Source organism: Megascapheus bottae, chromosome 8 (genome assembly GCF_031878675.1).
Source record: "Megascapheus bottae isolate mThoBot1 chromosome 8, mThoBot2.hap1, whole genome shotgun sequence".
Taxonomy (NCBI): domain Eukaryota; kingdom Metazoa; phylum Chordata; class Mammalia; order Rodentia; family Geomyidae; genus Megascapheus; species Megascapheus bottae.
In genome coordinates, this window is record NC_143516.1 from 25,001,368 (window position 1) to 25,018,564 (window position 17,197).

At 34.4% G+C, this 17,197-nt stretch overlaps 1 protein-coding gene across 1 annotated transcript in view; it reads right to left on the reverse strand.

The window, feature by feature from the left end:
- Lama2 (laminin subunit alpha 2) overlaps nt 1-17,197 on the reverse strand; it is a 392,099-nt gene that overhangs the window by 264,212 nt on the left and 110,690 nt on the right. The window contains exons 11-12 of the mRNA XM_090337749.1: nt 12,990-13,130; nt 10,075-10,248 (exon numbers count right to left, since the gene is read on the reverse strand). Coding sequence (XP_090193875.1) covers nt 10,075-10,248; nt 12,990-13,130 — 315 coding nt within the window. The remainder of the gene's footprint in view (nt 1-10,074; nt 10,249-12,989; nt 13,131-17,197) is intronic.

Here is a 17,197-nt window from a genome sequence, read left to right on the forward strand (position 1 = left end):
TCTAATGTCTGTGGGACCTCTAGCAGCTCTGTATATCTTTGTCAAAGTGAGGTAATCTCTCAGGCTGTCATTTCCTCTATTTCAGTCAACTTGTGAAAGAGATAAAAACCCTGGTTTAAAAAGGAAAGGACATCCCTATCTGTTCCATCTTCTATCTTGCCCTCCAATGAAAGAACCACCCAGAAAACTGAGAAAACCACAGCATAGAAACCAGCTTTTTTTTTTTAAACCAGTACTGCTCAAGTTCTTCTTAGTCTTGGAATTCTTTATCCCTGTGTAAATATACAAAGTATCTTTTAACTTCTTCCTGATACACCCCAAATAAAACTTTTATCCACACAATGTTATGCAGGCTTATAAAATTTGAGGACTGGAAAAGAACTTGGCAGGCTACATAGGTCTTCCTACCGGTTCTAAACAGATGTGGCCTTAAATGATCCCAGAATTAATAGTTTTACATATTTAGAAAATCTAGTGTGGCATTTTTTGAAACAAACAAACACATTTGTTTTAGCCAAAGAAAATTCTATTGTATTTTTTTCTTTTTCTTCTTTAGAAACATAAATCAAGATTGCTCACACAGTATCTTTATATTTACTCAATAGGTATTATTGAGTTCTTAGGCTTTCTGAAGCAATCTCCTGGCTTCTAAAGTACAGATGTGAATGGAACAGTTTTAAGCACTTACATTCAGGGAAAGATTTTTAAAAGGCTAACTCCATGTGTAGATCTCAGGGCCAGGCCTAACTCAGCTGGAGCTAGGTGATGAGATCAGAAGACTTTCTTCTTTAAGTCTACACTTAACAGCATGTGATAAGCTGAGTAAGTAGAAACCAATCAATCAAGAAAGTGCTACATGGGAATTCCAGACAAGAGAATGCTGACATAGAAAAGCCCCAGAGAGCACTGAATATCTGTGGGCTTTTTAAATCTAGCCCACAAGCTTTCTTCTGAAGACCAGGGAAATTCAACACTGGAATATATTTCATTGAATTTCTACAACAGTGCAATTTTTCAAAGAAGGCCAGGGATAAGGAAACTTTGGTTTAGTGAAGATCCTTTCCATCAGATATGTGAATAATAGTTGAGAGTTGGGAGAGTGGGTAGGATGAAGGTTTAATGGTTTTATCTGTAATCTAGGTAAGAAGATATGGCATGGACACTTACAATTCCAAGTCTTGAATAATTTCATTTGTCTTGCTGGACACATCTCACATTATCAGTGGCCAGACAGAAGTCTTATCTGAGCAACTAGGCAGTGAATACCATGTATTTGTTATTTTTGCAGCATCTTGAGTTCTGGATATTTGTTAATTCAGTTAATACTCACAGCAACTCTATGAAGTGAGTTTTAATATTATTTGCATTGTACAAACAATGCAACCATACTCAAGAAGTCCAATTAAGTACCACTACTGTCTGCAGCTATTAGTGCCAATAAAGTTCTTTACCTATGCTTTGCCAATCTTAAAGTAAGCATACTTTGCAATCCACATTGTTAAAAATAATTCTATGAGTACCATCCAAGACAGTTTTGTTCCTGGACAGTTTATTTAAAGACTAATAGAAAGCAGGCTCCTCACAATGTGATTCAAGACCTGAGCCTCACTCTGCTGACAAATGCCAAGTTGTTGTATCACAAATTCTGCCCAATCACATTTTCCAGCCATGTAAGATCAATCTTGAAAACACTTAGTTCTCTCTCAACTCCCAAACTTTATCCGCTGACCCTACTTCATCTCCAAGTTGCTACCATAGCTCTGTGAAAGTGCTATTCCTCCTCATGTCAATATCATAAACTTAGTCTTGCTTGACCAATAGGTGCATTCAGGAATATATTTTGGGAAGTTGGCAGCTAAATCTCCCACAGACTTACCAAGAATCAAAAGATTGTGTTTAGGTATTAAAATAGACATTTTTCTCACTCTCTTTTCTTTTATATCAGACAGCTATAGTAGCCTTTGGAAATGAGCAAAACAGTAATTCTTAAAGAATTTTTGACATGTCCTTAAGATGAAGTACTTAAAAATGAATAATTTGGAAACCATTGATCATTATAAACCCTCTCTATGAATAAAATGGAGTCTCGGAGTAGTTGCTCTAATAGACATGAAAACTAAAACTAAACTAAATTTAATGGATGAAGTCCTATTTTTTTTCCAAAATAGACTTATTCATATACTCAATGGATATTCATTTCAGAAAATATTTTATTCTGAAATTTTATTCAACTAGGAGAGCCACAAGGATATTCAAGCAACAAACAAACCAAAACTGAAAAGCAAAAAATACCCAAAGCCAGTTATCTCTGAATGTTACAGGCAGGAAGGGGTTTCTTTCTAATGAAGGAAGTGAAGCAGCACAGCACAAATATTCCAGGTATCACACAGAAAGCACAAGAAGGGCCCAGGTTTTTTTTTTAAATCACTGTAAATATATTCATCTGAGTAAAACAATCATCTGAGTGTAGTCATGCGTGCAGTGCACTCCGTGCTGTCACTGCTGTCGATCTGAAGCTGAGAGGTAATGGCCTCATGATTCAAGAAAACTGCTGAAGTGTGTACTCAGGCTTCAGTTTGAGAGATGGGTTCATTTATCATCATAATAAGCTATTACCATTGATAGGTCACAACTCATTGAATAGACAGTCAGTCTAATTGGCTCAATTCTGTTAGCTTTCGATGTGCCTCGAGGAGATAAGCAGTCTTTTGCAGGTAATTTTCAATCACCCACAAACTACCTGTTTAATAATTCATCACAGTTCAGATTGGGGTCCTATCAGGTAGCTCCATTTTTAGTGTGGCAACTGTTAGCTATTAGCTCCTTGGAATCTCAGACAAATATCCCAGGCAAATAGAAGAGTCTTAGCAAAACAAAGTAAGAGTTAAGTGTTACTACTGGAAGTGATAAGACACTTTGAGAATACAGATGTCTTTCCTAAGAGACCTCTCTGAAAATAACTAAACTTCCTGAAGAAATATGGAAAGATAAGACTGCTGTTTGATCCTTGTGGTTAATTAAGCATGACAACCACTTGTTGCAGCTAGAACTCAGCACTTGATGCTTTGGGGATCGCATTGAAACAACAATTTTAATAACCAACTACAGAAGAGAGAAGTTGAAATTCATAATTAACTAAATTTACAAATATACATAAAGTATTTTTAATTAAAATATTCTAGGTGGCAAACTGGAAAATATATTTTGGAGTGGATACAGTAGAATAGTCTTGGCAACTTAATCTCAACTTATATTCAAATGTTATCCAAGTCACTATAATTATATATAATTATATTTATATGAATAATGAGAATTATGGTTATAAGAATTATATATATACATATAAACAACTTCTTTTCTAATTATTTTTCTTTCAGTGTTTGATTACATGGATACATCAAAATTTATTTAATCACGTTGTCACCAGTGGACATTGTCATCACTGTCACATTTCTGGAATAACTTCACATATGCATAATTTTACACAAATATATATATATATATTTATAGGCTAAATTCCAAGAAAATAATATGTAACAATGTTTTCTTTTTTTCAATATTTTCTTTTGTACTTTGCTGGAGACTTTTAATTTGTTTTTATAAATTGATATATATTCAACAATCAGTTTCTGAGGGAGGTTGTTTTCCACTTTAAACCTTTAGTACCAGAACACACTGCCTTATTGATTGATTGATTGATTGGCCTTTCCTGCATGATAGATAGCAAATGATTTCTCATGATAGCATTTTATGAAACAGTTTGGACACTGTTTCCTATAGACATTTTGCTTTCTTTTTAGATAAACTACAAATTCATATTTGTTGCTCATTTTTCTGTTTGACTGTTGTTAGACTTGTTCATATCCACTTCTCTGACTTTCTACAGAATTAAGTTTGACATTTGCTTGCTATGTTTTGCACCAAAAAGGAAAACTATGGAATTTTAAAAGAATTACTCTATTGTGATATATATTGGTTTTCTTAGACTGCCGTTCAAAATATCAAAGGCTGAGAAGTTTAACCATCAAAAATATATCACTTAATACTCCTAGATTATGGAAGCCTAAAACTGAGACATTGGCATATATTCATGGGGCATTATTTGAGTAATGTTAGTTTAATTTCATAACAATAATACCTGTTTATATCTGTTTAAGGTATTTGCATTTATTTTCATGAGTTACTTTGCATGAGGATTTTCTTTTTCTTTTTTTGTATAATTTGTAAAACTCATATAGGTTTGAAAAAAGTACAGATTTTTCCTCTGCTGAATCAGTTAGGCTGCAATTTCAGGATTTTTTTCTAACCTTTTCAAATTAAATTATGATATGTAGGTTTTCATGTCACTCCTTTATTTTATGACTTAACAAAGTTTTTTTTATGTGCCTTTACCCCATTTTTACTTGATTAATCCTTCCAGAGCTTTGTAAAAATCTTGTGGTTTATAATCCCTCTGTGGATGTTTCCTTTTTACTCTTCTATTTAGATTTAAATAAACTCCTGTTTTATTGCTTCTTCTCTACTTTCTTTTGAGTAAGTAGCTTGAATGCTAATTAATTCACCCTCCTCAAAAATCCCAATATGCATAATTGTTTAAAAAACATTTACTAGGAAAGGGTTAACAAATCTGGATTCTAACCAGGACCCTATTTCTCTGTTTAGTAGGTGATGACTTTGAATGTGTATCTTGACAGAGATGAAGAAAGAAATCCGCATATAAGCTGATTACTGTGTATAACACGCTCTGTACAGAATTAGGATAACCACGGTCTTATTTGTTCTGAACAATAAGTTCGTACCAATATAGCTATAAACTACTTTGCTTCAAACCATATCACAAACAAACCATACTGAAATTCCTGCTAAGTAAATGTCTTCATTTTTCACCACCAAGTTATTAACCTAAATATTCCCATACCTAGTATTTCTTCAGTTGTAAAAGCTGGCATTTGTGTCTATTATCTCTCATTACATACAGCAGAACTAGTGGATGGCACAAGAATATTAAAATATACTTTCATGAGATAATTTGTTATTTGAGAAGTAATGCTTGATAAATTTGAGGGAAATAAAGCCAAATAAGAGAAATTTTTGTATGTGACCTTGAATCTTCCTTTGTCAGTTAATTTAACATGGAGAATCCTAATAACTTGGCTTTTCTGGGAGTGCATTTTAATATTTACTTTCTCATTTACCCCTAGTAACTCATTTGGTTTATTTTAGGTATATTTTTTTTTTATCAGTTTTCCTGCATTTCAAAGTAATTCTTGATAAGATTTGATTTATGAAATAAAAAAATCAACCCCAGTTGATTTTTAACTTTTTAACTTTTGTGAACATGCCTGTCTCTGTACACATAATGAACTTAGGTAGTACAAGACTTAAATGACATTGAGGTGTGGGTTGGTGGGGAGGGTTTAAGGTCTATTTCTGCATAATTTGGTGGATGTAGGGCCAAAAAGTATTTCATGAGTACAAATGATGTCACTGAGAAGAGGGTAGATCACACTTTTGGGGATTTCAAATTTAAAAAAATTCAAGGTGAAATTATCTTCAAACACACACATACATACCACACACACAAACATATCTCAACTCACAGGCTGAGAAACAATCAAAAATTAAAGAAAAATTTCTTTGTGGTAATCATATAGCAACCACCTCAACATATTTGGTGAACTCCCTTCTCGTGATAAGAGCTATCTTCTATAAATCTCAGGCCTCAGTCTCTTTCAAATCTTCAGGTGTAATTTGTGCTCCTCGAAGTAGAACTGAAAGTCAAGCAAGTACAACAAAGGAGTGTACTGGAGATTGCTTTCAGAAGCCAGCACTATTAGGATAGCAAGCTCTTAGAATGCCCATCTTAAGCCAGGCTTTATAGGTATTATTGGCAGCTACAGGAAACAGTTTAAAACGTTTTCTCTATGCTAACAAAAGAGAGAAAATATAACATTGTGTGAAATAAGAATTATCTTGTAACGAACAGATCACTTATGATTAATTTAATAATGTTTTTGAGACAGAATTTCAATCCTTCACAGCACAATATCAAACAGAAGCAAACAGGCCAACTTAGATTTCTGGAAAATTTTAGAACAGCAGAATTGCTTTTGGAAGCTATACTATTTGGAACCACTAGACTAACCTTAAGTAAATGTCTTTCAGTGTTCCCAAAGTATTTAGCTCACCAATGCAGTAAATTACCACAACTCTGAAATCCCAAAGTGTTTCTTGAATAACTGGCAGAGTTCTTTGTTCTCTAGCTCTTTCTTCCCCTGCCTGGTTGCCTGCTTACACAAATGCCTTAAAACCAAATATTATCATGATCAAATGATGTTAAAATAAAATGTTGCCTCTCTTCAGACCTGTGGGTGGCTAATTCACTTTGATTGTCAAGAATGAGGTGAAAAATTTACATACAAATAAATAGTTAATTGCACCAAATATTTACTGACATAGGAGATTTTTTTAAAATTCATGATTACTATGGAAGCATTAATTCATAGTTGAGATCATGAGGTATTTTTATAGGCAGTACAAAAATATGTTAAGATTTTCTGGGTCTCATCTGCTAGCCACACATACTCTTACAATCATTTACATATATTTCCTTATTCCATAGAGCAAAAGTGAAAAAATATTCCACAGGATAAAAAATATGCTTTACTAACTTGGCTTGCAGTCATGATATATATTTATACCCCGACAGACTTGCATATTAGCAAAGTGCACTCCATGTGGGAATAATTTTATAATATCGGGTCAGATTTGTGAGAATGGAAGAAGGAGAGGTGGCTTCCTGATTAGAAGGAGTACACATGGCTGATCTCCTTTCTGATACATGTAGCCTTTGAAACAACCAAGTGACTTTGACAATGTTTGAAAATTAGTTCCCCAAACATTTAGGAACTGCTAATAGCCTGCTATAAATATATTGATTTCAACTTAGAAATTAACACCAAAAAGAAGTGGAGGAGTCATTGTGTACCCATAGCCTTACTGCTCATAGATGCCAATGAAATTTGATATTTAAGCAGATGTTGATTAATATCTTGATATATTGTTACTGGTGGGCTCTGGCAGTGGCTCAGAGTCAAACAGCAATTGCTGGTAAAGAATTGAGCCTCAACTGTTTAGAAAGGGTTTTTTTTATTGAATTTGCAAACAAGGCCCTACAATTTTTCCATTTCCTTAGCAAGATGTTAAATCAAGCAAGCTAAGCATGTCATCATGGGTATAATTTACATGATGTGACATGACAGTTAAGATGTAGTGTGGTAATTTCTGAGAGCTTGAAGTATTATTGTAGTATCAAAAATTTATATGGTTCAGTTATTAAGGCAAATTGTTTCATTCATACTGAAATGTTTGACAGTAAACCACTGAGTGCTTCCACATTACACTAAAAAATGTCTTCCATATACAAATAATTTGCACACTCTGTGACCACCATTTTGTTCATGGGAACTGGAGCATGGGGAAGCATAGCTTTTTCCTGTGAAAATAATCCATAGTGGAATTTGAGTGCTTCTATGTGAGTGGAGGTAAGAAACAGTTCAGCCAGGATAAGGGAAGTTATCTTTGGAAGCCAGTGACTATGACAATCAGGATGTCCAAACTCTTTGCTCTGGTGCTATTTAATACCACATTTGCTTGCTTTCCTTCTGTTGGATTGATTTGCAGCCAACAGAAATAAAAAGCATATGATCAAAGAAGAAATGAAGGACAATACAGCAGTTTTGTTATTATCATTGTCAGCTATCTTTTAAATAAAATTTACCTTACTTTTTAAAAGTTCAACCTCTAAAGCTCATTTACTTTTGACTCGAGTATCTTCTTGAAGCAATGTTGAACAGTAAAAAGCAAAAAAAAAAATGAGTTTATTTTAATTTTTTGGCAATGTTAGGCAGCAGAAATTTGAAACTTATGTGCTTTTTTATTCTTGTTGAGGATAAAGGAGGTTTTTAAATAGAATGGAATGAAATGACTTCTTGTTGTAAAGGGCTTTGCAAATAAAATTTTAATTGGATTTTTATTACAGCTATTGAATTTTATGCAACATATGCTGTCTCTTTTAAAATACATGTTCATTGAAAACCTGTTTTATTCACTTAGTCATTCTTTGTAATAGCATTGAGAAACCTGTTACAAACGAGAACCTAGCTATGACTTAAAACTTTTCAATCAGCTAAAATTAACACTTCCCATTTATAGAGTAGCATAGGAGATACGGTATTTTTCTATAATACTTAAATAACATGCAAGAGAAATAATAAGTATAAATATACTTAGTTCAACAAAAGAAGATTTCATCAAAAGCAATACTATCATCTTACAGGTTACACTTAGATTTAAACTCACAGGTGACTTTTTTTTTAAATCACAGTTTCTTATATAACTAGGAAATTTAGGAAAGTGGAGATGAGGATCAAAATTTGAGGCCATCTTGAGGGCAAAATCATGAGGATGGGGATGATGGCTCATGACAGTAATTCCAGTTAATTAAGTGGTGGAAATACGAGAATCGCGATTCAAGGCATGCTGGGCAAAAGCACAATACACTATCTAAAACAAGTCAAGTGTTACTCTGTGTTACTCTTAAGGCAGAAGTAGAGAGGTTAAGGTCCAAGGCCAATTAGGCAAAAGTTATCAGACCATCAAAAACAAATTAAAGGAGTATTCAAGTAGTTGAGCATTCACCTGAACAATCAGAAGCCTTGTATTGAAACCCTAGTATAAATAGTAATTATTATAAAATTAAATGTATTATTAAAGAAATAAGACATTTCAATACTTGGCAACGTACTAATTTTCATAGCACATGCAAGTGTTCACAAGATTAAGACACCAAACTTATTTTTTCTACCAATTAGTTAGGAAAATAAAATAAAAATTTAAATACCAAGGTCCTTGTCTAGAAAGAGTTAATTGATATCAAGGAACAAATAATCACAGGTAAACAGTTTGAGTAATATGAAAGTGGTTACAAATGAATTAAATGAAGTATGATAGGATTCAAATAGGGTAATCTTTTAGAAAGACTAAATCAAAGATCAACAAAATGCACATCAGGAAATGGGTGAATCTAAGAAGGTGTTGGGGCCAAGTATTTGGCCAAGATTCAGTAGATGAATGAGTAGGAAAAGATGAGGTGAATGCAGTCCAGAATTCATGGTATATACTACGAGGTTAAGAAAAGGAAGAGAAGGAATGGGTAAAAGAAGGGTGAGAATGTTGAAGGAGTGACACGATCAAGATGCATTGCGTTAATAGATTGCTCTGTTATATTGCATATACTTTGCCCATTTAAATAATAAAATATTTTTTAATGAAAAATAACCACAAATGGCAAAGCCTGGGTTTCTGAGGCTACTACATTTGTTTATCTGTGTATGTTTTTATAGACACATGAGTTAGCTTTTTACAACATTGCTTTCAATCCGGCATGTTCGAGATAGTTCTCTGTCAGATCTCCAGGAAATATGTTGTTCATATAAGCTTCCTAGCAAGTATTCAATTAGTTATGTAATAAATTTTTCTTCCAATTACCATCCATACCAGTTGAAACAATAAATAGCTGCCTTCGATGTCAGTTTTGAAATGGAATAAGAAAAGGCAAGGAGCATTTCACTAAGTATCCTATCATTAACTACTCAAAAACCAGGGATTTTCAAATAAATACAGCCCAACTTTGTTTCCCAATATCTATATGATGCTTCAAGCAAATAATCTAGAGGTTTCATTAGTCTATTCATTTAAAAAACTTACCTATAACTCTAACTCTATCAAGGATTGTCCCATTAATAACTTTTTTTTTGGTGTGTTTTTTTGTTTTTTTTTTTTTATTGTAATTAGTAAAAGGGTTACATGATATTTGCCAGATAGAAGGTGCATTAATTCACATACATTGATACCCTTTCACATGTCTTGGTACCCAAGACTTAGTTGGTTTGGGCAATCCAATGTGATTTGTATAGGATTTCCTGTCTCTTTAAAGAGAATCCAAAGAAAGCCCACTCATGTGATTGGTCAGTTAAAGCAGAGCAAAAGGAGTCAAGCACCATGAAGACTTACTTTGTTTCCAAGATACACAGCAGGAGCACTCCAATAGTAGTCCTCTGGCAGGGCCTGCCTGGCCTCTGTGCTACTTATGCTAATCTGGTGGGGGAATTCTGGGTCATCCAGTTGGGGAGCCACTTGCATGTGGCCAGAGATATCAGTCAGATACCAACCACGCATGTCTTGCACCTGAGAGAAAACACATTGTCATTAATTACAAAAAAACAAAAAACACAGCTGTTTCCGTTCTTCCTCATAGCCTCTGCATATCTAGAATTGTAAAATAAAAATGGAAAAAATGGCATAAACATTTAAATCATATGCGCATTGTGGAGATTGAGCCTCAAGCTCCTCATATGTACAGGCAGGCAATCGCTTAACATTTTCGTAATGTTTTTTTAAGGGTTTTGATGACGCTATATAACAATCAGCATATATGGATTCAGCATTAAAAGTGGTGCTAAATAGTACTTAAAACACAGAAATTCATTCAAAGTTATACATGCACTATAATATTGTTGAATATACCCAATAAATGTAGTTAGAATTTTTTTACTTCATTAGCGATTTCTTATTGCTAAAGAGAACAAAATATCCCCAAAGAATTGCACATATATTTGTAAAGCCGAGGGGGGAAAAATATTCATTTACTTCAAAGGTAGCTTTTCATTTAGTATATCCTCTCCTCCTAATCCTAAAATAGTTCTGCTTTTGTGCATAAGAGCATTGGTGCTTACCAGTCAGTTTCAATAAAAACCAACAATACTGTATATATTCTTTCCCATAGGGCCAGCAGGGCTATAGAGACATATAACATAGACCACTGGACCAGAAAAGAAAGCTATTTTTTATTTACTTTTCTTACTTATATTGGTCTATCCTACCAGTTCTGATTTTCTTTTAATTAGTTGGTATTTTATTTTATTGTAAATGTGATATACAGAAGGGTTACAGTTATATAAGTAAGGAAATGAGTACAATTCTTGTCAAACATGGTTTTCCCCCACTATTTTCTCCTGCTTTCCCTCCTCTCCTGGCTCCTCCTTTCCCTACACAAACTGTAAAGTTCATTTCCAATAGCCATACTCATAAGGAAGTTGCCTTAAAAGAATAGTCACTTTCACATACTCCAAATAAGGCAAGGCACACTGTTATACTTTGAACTGAAACTGCTGATTAAGACAACATGTTTTTTCCTGAGGCTGCCAGATACTTCAGTATTAGACAGGTGTGCCAAGCTCTGTGAAGAGGAGCAAAACGGTAATGGCAACAGTGCATGTCTGAAATATCTATCATTTTTTTTCTTCAGGGAGAGATTATTTGATTCTGTATATCAACAAATGGAGGAATAGTTAAGACTGCTTTGTTTGACAGAAAAATAGCAGATTTTAAAATAAAAAGACAAACCTCAATGGCTAGCTAGGCTATAGGTACTGTGACTCTTCTTCCTTTTCCCTTTCCAACATTACCCACGAGGCATCTAATACATTTGAGTGGGTTTTACTGGATCTACACTGGAAATCAAAGCTTGGACACCAACAGCCTATGCCCCTAGATAAGCTATAAAACTCGACTATATCAGTAGAGCTGTCAGGGTGGTGAAGTAAGCATCTATAAACAAAATGAAGAAGTTAGTCTACCTGCCCCTGTATTGTTAATTCTACATCGTCTGCTTTCGATAATGTATGCATCTATTTAAATCGAGACATGAGAGCACTCTCAGCAAAGACTCCTAATATTTCAAACTTGACTTAAAAGCAACAGAGGCAGAAAAAAATCTGATACTTATATTCTCGATTCATTAGCTGATCAAAGGTAAAAAGAAGTTTTGTATTTGGGAGACAATTGTTTTTATTTAAATAGTAGTTTTGTAAAACACAACCCTGATCGTGTCGTACTGCTGCTCTTAATCTATCAATTCTCCAGATACAGTATTCCACATCTCAGCATATTTAACTTCAGAAACTCTGGCCTTGGGTACACCCTCAAGGCTTCTTTTCCTCAGGCTTGTTGCCTGCACTCTGTGCTGTGAAATTCAGCCAAATGGGAACTCTGAAATTCCTCTCAGCCTCCATTTCCTTTTACTTTTCTTATAGCAGCTAGAACTACTCTCTGCACGGAGGGGTAGAGACCAGTTGACCAGTGGGTCTAGAAAGAAATATTTTTACTATATTACTACTCAATAAGTAATAATGCAGATATTTTCAGGTCAACTAATAATGAAGACATTGTACAAATTTAGTGTCCTTTTCAATATTGAAAAGGCCCAGGAAGCATCAAATAACAGCAGAAGATGAATGGGTAATGGGTATTATGCATGTAAAGTATAAAGAAAGTTATTAGCCAGGCACCATGACTCATGTCTGTAATCCTCCCTAAGCAGGAGGTTGGATATGAGAATCCTGGTTCCATGCCAGCCCAGGCAGGAAAGTCCATGAGACTTTTATTTCCAGTTAACATCAGAAAACTGGAAGTGGCCATGTGTCTCACAGTAGTAGAGAGCTCAGTAGTAAAATAGCCCAGGGACAGTGACTGGACCCAGGGTTCAAGCACCACAACTGACAAAACAAAACAGAACAAAACAAAACAACTTTCTCTTAATTTAAAGAACATCTTGTTAGACAGAAGCTGTAACTCTTAATACTCTATCTCATGTTTTCTGTATTACAGTATTATTGACTTGGATTTGAAAAAAGCACAGACTTCATTATCATTCACAAATCTTGGATACTGTACATATTCTAAGAAGTTCTAGATTACACTTTATTACAAATTAAATCCTAATGGCTTTGAACAAAGACACACAAAATAGCACCGAAGCCCTGTTCATTTTTTTCATAACTATCATCAAGTTTCAACATTTCCTCTCAAAGAACAGATACCAAAACCAAGACAGAAGAACAGCATGGAGCCTGAAAGGTGGTTCTTACGTTGTCATAGGTCCAGTAGGAGCTCTGACATCTGTTTGAAACTCCTGAGCAGTAGCATTCATCACAGCCTTTCTGATTATCCTGTTGCAAATTGAAGAAGCCAGATTTGCAATGACTGCAATCTTCTCCTTCAACATTCTCCTGTGAAGAGAGGGTGCATTAGGAACCAGAAGACACAGCCTTCAAAATTAACAGTCATAATGTGTGTGTGTGTGTGTGTGTGTGTGTGTGTGTGTGTGTGTGTGTGTAGGAGAAATATTGACCACAGATTCTTTATCTTACCATCTTAACTATATTCAAAGTATAACAATGCAATGATAAGCCCCATCTTTTTGCTTTTTTTGTTTTGTTTTGTTGGTTGAGTTGGGGGGGATCATGGGGCTTGAACTCTGAGCCTGGATGCTGTCTCTGAGCTCTTCAGCCCAAGGGTACCACCCTACCCCTACAGTCACAGCCCCACTTCCCTTTCTCTACTGATTAACTGGAGATAAGAGTCTCAGGTTCTTTAGTGCTTGGGCTGGCTTTTAACTGTGATCCTCAGATCTTAGCCTCCCGAGTAGCTAGGATTACAGGCATGAGCCACCACGCTGGTCTTAAGTCACATCTTTCTAACCACACTAGATGAAAAGACTACAGGAGATTTCCTGTGTTCAAGGTTATGATGGCCCATGAAAACTGATCCTAACTAAAAAAAGACTGCAAACAATAACAAGAGGTATATAATCTCTCAGTTTGTGAAATAGTTGTTCTTGGTAAGTCCTTCCAAAGGAAGGCTCCTTGCTTTAAGTAAAAGCAGATTTTCAATATTCTTTTCTTTCCTCTACTTCACTGGGTTTTATTATTCTGAATTTTATTTTTTATCTTTAAGTAGTTATACAAATAATTGCCATTCAACAAAAATAGTTTATGAATACAATGACTCTTGGTCAATGTCACCCCCATTCTTCATCAAACGTTTGATCTATTACTCTGAATGTTCTTTTGTTTTGGATCACCATGTATCTTCAGTATGTGGAGGCAATTTCATGATAAATAAGTTAGTCTGAAGAAGTGTCGCCAATTAGTTTCACCCTTCTGTTACTAATCAATTTCATCATCAAATAAAATGAAACTGAAACCATCGAACTATCCATGGATATATAATACAATATTTATATACTACTACTAATAATACTACTAAAATACTTTTCATACTACACACTAAAATACATACATATAGGCCAAGTATATATATTTGACATGTGAAGAAGCTGGGTAAACAGTGGTAATAGTTCTTTGATCAGAATAAGTTGGAAAGAAGTTTCTTCCCAATTAAGTTATTTTTTTATTTCAATGTTTCCTCTTACATAATAGTATAGCCAGGTAGTTTTCAGAGGAAATATTTTTTTTCTTGTTAAGTGATTGCTTCTTAGATTGGCTTCATTAATTCTAGTTCTAGTATATTAGAAAATTATTTATTTCTAGGTGAAAACATAACATGGGTTCAGACCAATATAAACTGACTATACACTGAAAAACTGAGAGGAGTATAATCTCTCAATTTAATAATAGTCTAATCTTAATTAATGCTTCCACATGAAGCTTTCCTGTTTTCTAAGAAACAGATTTTCAATATTCCTTACATGTACATCACATTTCCCCTTTTCTTCAGTTTTCTTTTTTATCTCAATTTTGAAGTTTTCCTTTTCCTTAGAGGACAAACTTTTCTTTCAATTCTGTTCTCTAGTCTTTTAAACATTGCCTTATATAACCACACGAAGTATAGCTAGGTTTTCAAAGACTGTTCTTTCCAGCAATTCACAACAGTCCTTTCCAAGGTAGGAATCCTATCTTGCTTATATTTATTGTCTCCAGAAAGTACCGAGGTTCCTGTTACAATATTGGGCAATAGCTTTATAAAAGTATATTAAATTTAAATGAATCTCTTATGGTAGTGCTTTGTACACATGCCAAAGTGATATGTACTTAGTAGTTGTTTAATAAAAATATTTAAAAATAAGAATAGAGGGCCGGGAGTTTGGTCTAAGTGGTAGAGTCTTGCCTACCATTCCTCGGTACCACATGCATAGAAAAAAGCCGGAAGTGGTGCTGAGGCTCAAGTGGTTGAGCTCTAGCCTTGAGAAAACCCAAGGACAGTGCTCAGGCCCTGATCTCCAGCCAGGACTGGCAAAAAAAAATAAGAATAGAGAGAAGACAGGGTTAATAAAATATGTAAAGATAAAAGAAAAATTGTAAAATATGAATAGAAAAATTTGAAGAATTAACTAGGAGTTTTTACTTAGGTCTAAGAAAACTTGTTTAAAAACTGTACTATTTGCCTCCTGATTTCTCTGACCCATCTACCATTTCTACTATTTCAACTTGCTAATGAGGGACCCTTAGAAAGGGATTGACTCTAATACTAGTCTGGGTGTTCACAAATTGAAGTATTTTCACTAACATTCTAACCAGTTTTAGTGTTTTAGGCATAATTCCAGATATTTTGAGATGATAGATGACAGCAAAACTAATGAAGCTGATCTCAGACCAATAGGGACAAATAAATCCCCAAAGCGCTGAAGTTGAAGAGCATCTTCAAAAGAGTACCCAGGCAGGGAAGATGAAACATATTTATAATTTAGCTTTTTTCCATCGAGGACAAGGGACAGCTGTTCAGTACACTGTGTTCTTTTCTGCTTGGTCTAATCTACTCTCTGCAGTCACTTTCATTTAAAAGCAAATAAAAGCACTTCCCTGAGATTCAGACTGAGCTCAATAATTACAAAATTTTAGACATTAGTTATATTTTCCATAGTTCCAATTTAGCCTAGTAATATGACCTTGAAAAATTATGATTAAGTAATTGCATATTCAATTTAATCTAATAACTCAGAACAACATATTGGGCTAGAATATCTAGGTACTAAGAAGATGAGTGAGTCAAAGTTTCTGTCTTGAAATGCCTATGTCTCCTTAGGTTAAAAAGATACACACACAATCAACTTGTATGCACAATGGAATATGTTCTCTATATGCCAGACTTGAACTAAATAAATTATGTGAACATAAAGAAGTCACTGATTCCTTTGTGAAGGTCTCAGGAGACTTTCTGGCAGGAGTAGAATTTCACCTAAACCTTGAAGCTTGGTTTAAAATTTTAATTTGTTGGCAGAGATAATTATAGCTCTGAATAAATCATTGGGAATACAAATCATTTATTCACTTGAGCAAATATCTTGAATCTTCCCTATATTCGGTAAACTGCACTCAATATTTACAAACCTGAATCTTTATTCTTAGTTGCAAGCCTAATTAAAAAGTATATTGTTGTGCTGCATTGCCATCTCTCAGCCAATCTCAAGCAGATGAGATCAAACTGGACACAGGAAGCCAACTAATGAGACCATCCATGTTCAAATAAAGCAAATGCCTCAATTCAACCTAGCAGTCATTATTCTTTCTGTTTTTCATAGATACATATTGACCCCCATGAAGGAACAAAGCTCTCTGAATCTCTTCTAACTTGAAGTATTAGGTGATTCTTGAAATATTAGGTGATTAGTGAAGACACTTGGGAAAGTATCAACCTAACAAGTGCTCAAGTAATGCAAGTTAAATTAGTCAAAAGCATTTACCTAATGTTCTTAGTCAGACTGAAGGAGATTCATTCCATTCAAAACTGCTAGGTTTTTGGTTTTCTTACAAGTACACACATTAAAACACAAGAAAGTAGTAAATATGGTGGGTAAAGACTCTGTTTATCACTCCTTAGGGCTGACTTAAAAGGCCTCTTGAGGTTGTTAGGAAATAGAGTATCTGGGAGAAAAATCTGTTTCACCAATGAAAACTCTTCTTTCTAGACATTTTGTGTGTGAGTGTAAAACTTGGGACATCTATTTCCTTCTTCCTTTTACCAGAGAGAGTACATACCTAACTATACCTTACGTGATTTACTACTTGGAAGTTTGACTGAGAAACTTTCTTTGTAAAAACCTATTTTTTAAAGTAGCGATTACTATTGATTTTATATAATGGAGAAAAACACAATTTAACACAGAGGCATGATGTTCCAAGATTTTTATGTACATCTTCACAGAGGCAAAGTTTTCTCACCTTTTTGTAATATGTTACATGATTATTTATATGTTAGCACCTTCATGCTGACACATTTATGTCTCCTAATTCTTTCTGTGGGCTCCTGGGCCATCACTGCTTTCTCAAAACCTCTC